Source organism: Leptonychotes weddellii, chromosome 8 (assembly GCF_054177405.1).
Source record: "Leptonychotes weddellii isolate Sample4059 chromosome 8, ASM5417740v2, whole genome shotgun sequence".
Classification (NCBI taxonomy): domain Eukaryota; kingdom Metazoa; phylum Chordata; class Mammalia; order Carnivora; family Phocidae; genus Leptonychotes; species Leptonychotes weddellii.
Genome location: NC_138376.1, coordinates 104,777,938 through 104,789,635, shown reverse-complemented (window position 1 = coordinate 104,789,635; position 11,698 = coordinate 104,777,938). Strand labels below are relative to the sequence as shown.

At 42.0% G+C, this 11,698-nt stretch overlaps 1 protein-coding gene across 3 annotated transcripts in view; it reads right to left on the bottom strand.

Moving 5' to 3' along the window:
* PDE7B (phosphodiesterase 7B) overlaps positions 1–11,698 on the bottom strand; it is a 308,745-nt gene that overhangs the window by 12,113 nt on the left and 284,934 nt on the right. For all 3 annotated transcript variants that reach the window (XM_006738750.3, XM_031033949.2, XM_031033951.2), the window contains 3 exons: positions 5,200–5,291; positions 2,593–2,737; positions 601–697 (listed from right to left, as the gene is read on the bottom strand). In XM_006738750.3, the coding sequence (XP_006738813.1) occupies positions 601–697; positions 2,593–2,737; positions 5,200–5,291 (334 nt within the window). The remainder of the gene's footprint in view (positions 1–600; positions 698–2,592; positions 2,738–5,199; positions 5,292–11,698) is intronic.

Sequence of the window (11,698 nt, the reverse complement as noted above, 5' to 3'; positions counted from 1 at the left end):
GCCTTATTTCTGAATGAGGTTAATCTCTTAAAAATTATACCCGAACTTGAGGCCATTTCTCTTCTCCCTGAATATGTTTGAGAGGATGAGCTCAATTCTTGGTCAGCTGTGCTCGGGTTCATTATTAACTTTGTTTAAGGAAGCCAGGGGAAGGAATACAGAAGGAGTCTAAGTCCCTTCAGAGCTGAAAACATTGACCCCAAACGGCATTTCGCCTTTAGGCTGTGTTAAGCTCTTTAAAATGAAGGTCAGAGTAAAAATCAAGCTGCCCCTCACATTCTTATATCCACAGAGGAAAGCCATTAAAAAAATTACATATACATATATATAAATATATACACACACATACATTTATTTCCCACTTTTGCTCATTTTTATTATACCTCTTGACTACCTGTTTTCATAGTAAGACAGTGTTATTTATTTTTAAATTATTTCCAAAAAAGGGCCAGATGGTTTGCAAGAGAGTCAAAGAGAAAGGTTAGGAAAGAGTTGATGAAAGAACAAATGTCATGATAGATTGCCATTTCCTGTTTGATTAGGATAAACGTCCAACAGGAAGAGGGGCGGGGAGAACTCAGCTGTCAGATCACTACTAACCTTGCCTGTAGAATTCTTCACAGACTCTTTCACTCCATTGCTTGCTCATCTCCCAGATTCTGCAAGGATTGCAAATGTCGGCACACTTCAAGGCAATCTGAGAAATGACAGGGCGGGGAGAGATGGTCAGAGGATGACCCTCAGCAGCAAATACACCCTATGCCCAAGGGCCCGTCCCACCCTCCAGGGTGCCTCATGGTCCCAAGCCCGTATTTACAGAGCGTCTCTTCAAGAAACAGCACTTCTTCACCACCACACAAAACCTTCATTCAGAATTCCCACTTTATAGCTTTGAGAAGGAGAGAAGAGCCACCGTCCAAGGACACAGAGCTTTCTGGAGGAGGCTTGGGGTGGGGTGGCCAAAGAAAGCGGGCGGTCTGGCTCCTTCTCTCGCCCCACCCCTTGAGAGCAGGGAAGCCGCAGGGGCCCCAGCCAGGTTCCAGTGAGATCATTTGGACCTCACCCTCACAGTGGCCACACTGACAGACTCCGTGTGTCACTTCGCTTCTGCATGCGCTCTCGTGCCTGTGTCTATGTGTCCCAAGCAAGCCCCGACTGCCAGCCAGGGAGCTCGGTCCTATCAAACCTTGGAGCATGTTGTTTGCAAAGCTCATTCAAGGCTTACCTCACACTGGTCTGGATCGGGGATGCTGACTCTAAGAGGGTTACCTTGAATTCCCAGAAAAGTAGATTCCTCCCTTAACCACCGCCCGCTGAGATGGGCCCCCGCTAGCGCGCCCTGCCCACCAGCAAAGTCCATCTGTTTTGACCCAGTTCCTTGGCATCATAGAATCGCTGACCGTGCTGGCATCTGGGAAAGCCCCGATCATATTAAAGTTACCAATTTGATTGTTGAGGGGGACACCAGTCCAGATGGAGTAGGTGAGGGGCAGAAGTCACCTCCAGGCTCTGCCCTTCAGGAATTCATTTGCGTTAGCAAGCTTTCCTTTTGAAATGCAAGTGTGCCGGCCAATTCTTTCAGCTACTCCCAACCAAGCTGGAGTCGTGAGCACCAGATACCTTGATCTTTGTGGCACCCAGGGACTGAACACGAGTTTGGAAAGAAAAGAAGGACAGAGACCTAGTTCTACAGCTGGGAGGAAGGCATTTTCTCAGAAGGATGGAGCACTGGGGACAGCCACAGAGGGCAGCAGGAAAGCATGGAACAAAATCACTGTCCGGTTCAGTCTGCCGTGTGCAGGGCCATTTCCCTGGGTAAAGTTGGTCTATCTAGATGAATCCAGGGTCCATCCATTCAGCCTTTTGTGCCAAAAGGAAAGAAGGAAGACAAGAGAAAATACAAGAAAAGGGCTCTGGTTTAGACACCAGCTCAGACCTCCACTCCTGGGGTCCACTCGTCTTCTTGTTCTCATGTCACAAATGGCTTCTTGCCGTGGAATGAAGCAGGAAGGGTCGCGCCTGACACAATTTAGTTCATTCAGTTAAACTTAACCTAATTTATTGATTGGCGTCTAAAACTGGTAAGACTAGGTAAACATGTTTGTGAGTGATGAATTTAGGAATAAAAGGAAGTAAAGCAGGGTTTGATGAAACAGGTTTTACGTGAAGGAAGATTACTTGGTTTTCAATTTTGTTCGTACTACAGTTAATATAATCTAGTTTTGTGTTACAGAAACAGTATTTCTAAATTGTACAGGTATCACAGTGGTCACTTCTACATCGAGCCACAAAACGTGGTAGGTTCTTACCACGTACAATCGTCCCGCAGGGCTACTTTGTGGTTACTCGGCTACCGATCAAGGAAAAGTGAGAGATTATCAACTTAATGACAAGAAACCCAGATTTTGCTTGCTTGGAAACCACTTAAAAATTTCATGTGTCTCAGAGCTTTTCATAAGGTTGGTCACTGCTCTAACTTATCCCGTGGGGGATACTCCTTCTCACAGGTGCTAAAGTGACTGATCACATCCCGAAGAAGCGTTTTTACTCAGCAAGGATGGCAGCCTTTGGGTGGTTGTTGTTGTTGTTTACCTGAAGCATAAAATGCCTGTCGTGTACATCCTCCAGTCTTAAATCTTTATTGTGGAGGTGCGTTTTCAATCTGGTCAGAAATTCATTCTGCCTGTTGATGTCTGTTGCCAAGATCAAGGAGCCCAGCTGCTGTTCAATATCCTGTCTGCATCCACAAGAGGGAAAGAGAAGACACACACACACAAAGCAGATCCTTTTGAGGAGGGTGATTGATTCTGCCACCATCAGGTGGCTTGTAACCTCATTTCTGCCTTTGCTTCTGTTTGTCACCGAGAGTCCAGTCCCTCTGAGCCCAAGGCGGATTCTCTCACCCACGGTCACTTCTGTCTTTGGGCAGGAGGTGTGCTAATAACTGTACAGTGTGATTGAAACCTTGAGTGAACAAAGTTGTGGTAGTTTATACATTCCCATGGTAAGCATGGGTCTAAAACCTGAAAATCGACTAGAAATGCATGCTTTAAGTGGGACACAAAAAGACTGATAGAATCGCAGGAGTTTGGGTTGTGCTCCTAAAGAGTTGAAACCAGCTCACACATTCAAATTTGCATGGGGAGAAAAGGGCATAATGATAGTACTAATGAGGAAGATAATAATAGTGACTATGCTATGGTATGGAAAGATACACCAACGGAACAAAACAGGCCAGGAAAGATACCGGAACTTAAAAAAGAATCATGGGTAGTTAAGACACCATTAAAAACCAGTGGGCAAGCAATATATTAGTCGACAAATGGTATAGGGAAAATGAGATATTTTGGAAAAATAAGCAAATTAGAGCTTTACCTCACACAGAGAAGGTAATCAATAGAAGAAAAGATCCGTAACTATTTTTAAAAATTCATCTTTAAAAATTCAATATAGGGCAACCCTCTCAGGTCCCCTCCCTCCTTGGGAGCTTTGTACTATCACTTTGCTATCGCTCAATAAACCTTGCTTTGCTGCCCACCACAATAAATAAATAATAAAAATTCAATATATTTAGGTTTGTATATAACATCTGCATTTAGCAGTCTATGTGAAGTTGATGGTCGCTTATGTTTGAACTCATTCTTTACTCCTCTGCCCCCCACGTCTTAGGTATATGGTGTCAGACTTTATATCCTTTTATTGTGTAGGGCGCATAGAGCACACAGAGTTGAATGAATAGGTATGAAGTAAATATCTGTCATCCCCAGCCAGGTCGAGAACATGAATACATAGGCAACTGCATACAAGGACTGACTCCTGCACCTGCCCCCATATTCCTTTTCGAATTATTGCGTAACAGTGATTCTTCCCACAAAAGTGATTTATAACGCTGCATCCTACAAAGGCATAACAAACATGGCATTTTTATCTGGAATCCATAGGGGTGAGTAGGCGTATCTCAGGAAATGAATATAGCTGAGTAACCAGCAGGATTAAGGCGGGTGAGACAAGTCTGGTCCCGAGTCCTTCCCTCCTTTCTTCCTTTAGTTTTGTTCTTTCCTGTCTGCTCTCTCTCCTTCTCTCCCTTCTCTCCTTTCTTTCTTTAGCTGTCCCTGCCACTTACCTCCTCCTTTCTTCTCCTTCTTACTTGATTTCTTACTCAAGTTTTTAGTTCTTTTGCATTTAGTTCTTTGGATCTTTCCAACTGTTCTAGCAAAAGGCACAGGTTTTTATGCCATGCATGATGATTGGTTTTATTTCATTCCAGGAGGTAAAAAGCTATCAGATTTAAAATTCTTCCTGCAAATGCCACATTCCTCTGGGTGCTAGGAAACAGCACCAGGTAGTATCACAGGGCCAGGAATAAACGTAGGAGCCCAGAGCACACTGCCTGTTCTATAGAGATGCAACTCGGCACTTGACTTTAAGTTATGCAACCTTCAGAAAGAAGGGTGCAGGGATTTATCTATCTATTCTCCTCTAGCTATCCTGGGCTCTGCGCGTTTAATTTAACAGGTCAGAATTAGTGGTGGCCTTGAAAGATGTTACAGCAAGTTAACTCAGGACCATGTGGAAAATGAGGTACTGGCCTTGGATTTAGTAGGACTTGGCCTAAATACCTGGGCTAACAAACAGTGGACCAGGAAACTAGTATTTCCCTTTCTGTTTCAAATGCAAGAGACATAGGTAAATTAATGGCCAAAAAACCCGGCCGGGGCCAATTCAGTTACTTTAACAAGAGACAGTTCAGGAAAGAATTTCTGACTTCTATTTTTGCTAAGACTGGCCATTACAAAACAAACTTTATTGAACTAGTCTTAAATCTAGCTTGAGATGTCCTGTGTTCCTTCTTGATAAATATTTATTATTTGGATCTTCGTGGGAGGACAATGTTGCTAACATAAAAGACAGGAATTGGACAAAGCAGAGCATTGATGCTGAAGAGTGTGAAAGCCGAGAGCTGTTTATTATCCTTCTTCCTGATGTTAGGTCATAGACTATGCAAGGGCCTTTCAAAGCTCACGGAGAGATTCGGATTCTGGGTTGCTGTAACTGACACCTGATCGACAACCAAGCGCGGGCAGGAAGCGCAACCGGCTGGCTCCCTGCCATTAACCCTGGTGTCTCCAGCATGCCCTGGAGAAAGCAGCTGATCTCTAAGGTGTGGACATCAGTACGTTTCAGCTCTACACCGCTTACGTCATTTCCTCTGGCAAGTGAGCAAGAAGCCTTGATTCTCGAAGCATGCCGATTGTAGATCGCCAGTGGTGATTCTCCAGCACAGACATATTCTAGAAAGAAAGAAAAAGCTATAAATGAGAGCGACGTCAGAGTCTGATCTTTCACACTGCACACAGTTTCCCTGAGGCCAGTGTTTTCCCTCCAGCCAGTCTACCTGGTGACAAAGGGGCAGACGAGAAAGGAAACATGAAATAAAACCACCACAGGCTTATAATGATGGTGGGATAGTGTCGGGGTAGTGGCTGGGCTGGCCCTTGCCGACCCTCCCCTGGTGGGTCATTCCCTCTTGCCCCTGCCTCCATTTTTCGTAGCTAAGTCAGGCAGCATTCAGTGTAGAAGAGAACAAGTGAAGCAGGTAAAAATAGGCAGTGATGGATACCATGTGTCTAGGTGCATAACATAATCCAAGATTATACCACTCAGCTGGTCAGAGGCGGGACTCACAACCTCCGATCCACTGCACTGACCATTGTTTCTCCACGCCAAGAACCTTCTGTGTCTGAACCAGCCCTGCAGCTGGTGACATGTTCAGATTCCTGAGTCCAAGTCAATACAGTTTTGATTTGGTAGGTTTGTGGTGAGTAATTTTCATGTTAACTAGAGCTTGAGAATCACTGCTATGGAAGCGGCTTTATCAATCACCTTCGTGATCAGTGTATTGGTACCTAGCCTTTTAGGGATGAGTTTCAATCCACAGTTGCTTCCTTGTTCAATGATCTTGATATTTCTTCCCTCGTGGGAACCTCTACTATGTTTCATCTCTCCTTTGACCTTATTGTTATCTTAAATAGGCTGCTTGTGTACACATTAGCTAATTGTTTAAATAACGACTAGTTCTTACAATCCATTGTGTTTCATGCGAATCAGCAAGCATTATGACCTTGCCACTGACCTGATGCATATAGGATTGAATCCCTCTGGTCCCCAGGAAATATTTTTGCTTTTTTTCATTTATTCATTCTCCATTTTGTTTCAAATGCAGTTATAAACTTACATAAAATACAGGAAGATAGCACTTGTTAAAAATGATAAGGTATCGTATGACTCTGTGTAAAGGAGGTACCCAGAGTAGTCAAATTCATAGAGACAGAAAGAAGAGTGGTTGCCAGGGGCTGGGGGAATAGGGAGTTATTATGTAATGAGTACAGAGTTTCAGTTTTGCGAGATGAAAAGAGTTCTAGAGATGGATGGTGGTGATGTGCTTAATACCATTGAATTGTATATTTAAAAATGGTTGATATGGTGAACTTTATATCATATTCATTTTTCCACAGTTCGAACATAAATTGAGAAGGAAGAAGCAAGGAAAATAATATGGAGACTAAATGGAGCCAGGAGAGAGATTGGGAACTATCCCATCATTGTGCCCCCCATGCCCCGCTGTAACTGAGCCACCCATGCAATGCTCAACTTTTTCAGCAAATGGAAAAAGAGAAGCCCCGTGAGTGATACAGTCTAGGGTCCATTAGGAAAAAGCAAGTTCAAGAAAACCTTAACTGTCCTTGGTTCTCAAACCAGACAATGATTTCCCTTTGGACTTTGTAGAGTGAGTTTCATGAGGCAGCATCTTGTATAGGCCGCTCTGCTGCCCTTCCTTTCTCTCCTTGCCAAGGAATTATTACTCTTTATTTGCCACTTGACCGTGTTTGAACCAATGATGAGATTTGGTGACTTTTATCAATTGGTCTATTATCTCCTTTTGGGCATGAGCCACACACAACAAAAGAGAATGTTTATTAGAAATAACATGCCAGACTAATTTGTTTTGATTGCAAAATTTGTAAGAGCAGAGAGTGATAGGTTAGTGTGATGTGACGGATGTTCTGTAGTGCTGTGACATTTAATTCAGTCCCTCCTGAGCGTTCACTTGCAAGACTAATTCCTGTGGGTGTGGACACGAGCAAATTTTTCAAGGGGTCAGAAAACTGTAACAAGACCTAATGATAAATGACACCATATCCCTGTTGAGTGGAACAAAAGTGTCTGGAGGATTGCCTTAAGCATTGTTACTCATGCCAGCCTGATTTTACATCTTCATTAATAATCTTCCTGAAGACAGGATAAAAGGATACTTGGGAAATTTGCTGGTGAAACCATATTTGGAGTTGAGCTCTGGGAAAGTGGAAGGAAATTGAGCGAGCCTGGACCCTGGCACAGAATAAAAGACAATAGAATACATGATTACAAACACAAATTTTCGTGGAGGAGTCATTATAAATAAAAGCATGTTTTGGCCAGAACTGTGTTGGAAGGAGGGGTCGCTCCATGGATTCCAGAGAACAAGAAAAGAAAACCGGGGGGATGAATATTTATGAAGCACCTACTCTGTGCCAGGCATCTATATGATCTCATTCAATCTTCACATAACTCTCTACTATTTTTATCATTAAGTCACAGATACTAAAAGTTCAGGTCTCTCTGCAGGGCTGCACAGTTAGTGAGTGGTTGAGGACGGCCTTAAACCCAGGCCTGCCAGTTCTCAAGGCCGAAGCTTTGCACACACCCCTTGCTGCCTCCCAAGAATTTCCTCTGTGTGGCCACATCCAAGCATTCAGAAGCCTGACCTTTATAAACCGATGAATGCCTGCAGTTATGCTTAATTTTCCAGAAATTACCTATTTTAAAAGTCTATGGTTAATTGTTTTAATGAGATGTTAGTTTCTAACCCCACATTGGAATCTTTGCATTTACCTTCAAATTTGATTTCACTGCAAAAAATCTTGTAGTTGGAATGTTAGGAGTTGAGTAGATTTAGGTTGTGTTGGGGAAGAACTAATCTCATCGGCTTTTAGCCCGCATATCCGATTAGACCGGTTGGTTCTTCCAACATGGCGATGCTTATGCCATCTCTTGCCTTCATTCAAGTGACCCTATTTCCATGCTTTAGTATCCTTCTTAATTCTAACCTCCTGTAATCCATCCTCCCTACAGTGGCCAGAATGTGACTTGTTCACTTGACAGTTTGTTTTTAATCATCTCCTTAATCATTGGTTGAAATATAAACTAATATTTTTTGAGCACCTACTAATATGCCAGGTGCTATGGTGGGTATTAGGAATGGAAAGATTAATAAGACAAAATTGCTGCCCTCAATTCAAGGAGTTCACCTAAGTGAGTTCACCGAACTTCAGTATGATTATGCCATCTGCTTTCTCCCACGCTCCAAACCCTATATGATTCTTTATCAGATAAATGAAGCCTAACTACTTAGCTCAGTTTTCTTTTTTTTTAAAGATTTTATTTATTTATTTGAGAGAGAGAATGAGATAGAGAGAGCATGACAGGGGGGAGGGTCAGAGGGAGAAGCAGACTTCCTGCTGAGCAGGGAGCCCGATGCGGGACTCGATCCCGAGACTCCAGGATCATGACCTGAGCCGAAGGCAGTCGCTTAACCAACTGAGCCACCCAGGCACCCACTTAGCTCAGTTTTCAATGCTCTCAGAAAATTATCTCAACTGCCATCCTATTCCTACACGTTTGAGACAAATGAATATCATTATCTCTCCTTGCCTATAAAGCTCTTATAGTCCAAATAAATGATGCCACTTTAGTAAGATGGTAACATATTGTTGACATAATTATTAAATTATTAATATATGACTGTCCTTTCAGTGTTCTTTTGTTAGTTTCATGTCTTCCAAGGTGGTTTATAATCCTCAAACACCTCTTTCTCTGTGTTTACTTATCAAACTATCACCTGTCTTTCAAAGTCCACTTCAAATACTCCATCCACAAAGCCATTTGGAATCATTTCAGTCAGAGGCAAACTTGGTTTGCTGAGCTGTAGCTCTTGCTGTAGCTCTTTCTTTTGGCATTACTTAGGTCCTGAGTCCCGGAGGACTCTGTGCCATTGATGTAGGTGAGAGTTATTCATGCACTTACCAGATTATAAGCTACATGTGAGTAGAAAACCTGTCTTGTTCTTTTTTTATCCACTCCACTCTAAGCCTTGCACAGAGAACGTACTTTCTATTAATTTGCAAAATAAGTTGCTGAACATATTATTTTATTCATTCAACAAATATATCGAACACTTACTCTGTTCTAGGCACTGATTACATCAACAAACAAGACAGGGAACTGGTGGTGGCAGGAATGAGGAGAGACAGATAATAAACAATAAACATAATAAATACTTTAATTCTGAAAAAAATTGCATTCATCTCAAAAGATAGTAAATGCATGGAAAGAAGAAAAATAGAGCAGAATAGTGGGAATTTGAGAGCCTTTGGAAGTGGGGCTGCTAAGGTAGTTGGGTAAGAGGTAAAATTTGAACAAAGGCTTGAAGGTAGGAGGGAGTGTGAGAGGGGAAGTATTAGGATAAGAAGTTAGACAGACAGTGAGAAACCAGATCATGTACAGCGTTCTGGCTATTATAAAGGTTTTGATTTTACTCTGAGAGAAATAAGGAGCCACTGCAGGAGTTTGGGAGGAAGGAAATGATAAAAGATTTTAATAAGATCACTGAGGCTGCTGTGTTGAAAGTGGACTTTGGTGGGAATAAGTGTAGAAGCAGGCGTAGGAAGCTATTTGGGGGTAAAAGCAGTCATCCAGGCAAGAGATGATGGAGGCTTGGGGAACGAGGTGGAAGGGGTGAGAAGGGTTAATCTGGATCTGTAAGGATGACTGCAATGTTTCTGGCCTGAGCAGCTGGAAGGATGGCATGCCCATCACCTGTGATGGGCAGGTTGCAGGTGGAGTGGATTTACAGGACCTCAGTGTTGGACATGTTGAGTTCTAGATGTCTGTTGGACACATGGACATCATAGTGGAGATAACAAACAGCCAAAGCAGTATTAACAACAACAAAAGGAAAATAAAATAGTTGCATGGATGTTGTAGTAATTCACAGACTGGAGAGAGAAGGTCACATAAAGGGAAAGACCATGCTGATTAATCATTCTGATGGTTTCTGCTTTAAAATTAAGCATCAGGTGTAGCAGAGAGACTCCTGGGCGTTCATCCCCTCAATCTATTTCCTTTTCTCCTTATTCACAGAGCCTCAGTTTTTAGAAGGTCTCATGGCTGGTTCAAAGAGAACATTTTCCAGCCTTCTTTATAACTAGGTGGGATCAGTTGGCTAATTATGACTCATTAAATGTAAGCAGAAATGTTGTGTGGGATTTCTGGGAAGCCTGTTTAATGGGAACTGACTTCTCTGACAGAGGCCTCTTTTGTTTTTCCCATTCTTCCTTCTCACTGTCTGGAATGCAGAAGGAATAGCTAGAGCTCCAGCAGCTATCTTGGGCAATGAGGACAAGTGTCACACCCTAATGATGGTAGCTTGTAGAACTAAAAGGATCCTTGGTCCCCTCATCCTTAATTTTGTGAAGCCACCGTGCCTGCTCTGAACTACCAACCTCTAGACTTCTTTGATGGAGGATAGAGATAAACTTCTGTCCTTGGTTAAGTCACTAATAACACCAAGTAATTTAAGTTAGTTTATTGTCTTCCATATCACCCTGGAAGAGTTAATGAAAGGCCTTTTCAATGTTCTGATCTGTAATCATGCTTGGTTTTTGCATTAGCGTGATAGTAAAGAAATTTATAACTCCAAAACAGTGAGGAGAAATCACCTCAGTAAAGTCAGAAATACATGTGTGTGTGCGTGGGCATGTACACACACCCACCCGCCCACATACATGCCCACCCACCTACACGCACACCCACACACATGCACACTTCTTACTTCTGAGATAAACCGTTATGATCTGCTGGGAAAGACATTCCTAGCTCTCTAAACAGAACCGACAGCTCCCTCTTCCACCCCAAACCCAGGCTTCTGTCCTGGTGTCTGAGACACTTTGTAACAACTTTGTTCCCTGACTCCCAGGTATCAGTGATCTTCACAGGTTTTTGTTCATTTACTCTTGAAAATAACATTGAGAAACCATGCTCTTCATATAGTTTTAAAAATTGATACCTAAAACCACAAATTTCAGTGGTAGCACAAGATGTAATGCCCTGCATATTCGTGACTATTGGTAAATACAAAATCATTACATCACTCTTTTTATAGTAAATGTATCTAAGGGAATCTAAACACCAATGGCATTTGATGCCCATTTATCACCTGTTGAAAAAAACACATGAGTAATTTATTCTTTGAGTTAGAATTTTAAATTGATTCTTTTCCTTCTAGAACTTATATTCCCATACTATTTCCCCATAGAATTTTATTTTAATGTAATATATTTTTAGGTGTGAAATTTTTTAAATGTCACCCTATTATATTTCTGTGCAACAAAAATAAGTACACAACTTGAAATTTTAATTTAACAAATATTTCTAACGTCAGGTTCTAAGTAAGTAGTAAATATTTTCCAGCCTGAGTTTACAATGCAATTGTTATTAGTAATAACTGATCAAAATCCATGTTATGGCCAATTTGGAAAAAAAAATTGTGCATAAGAATACAAATTTTCTGGCAATACATCTATTTATGCGATGGCTGGGA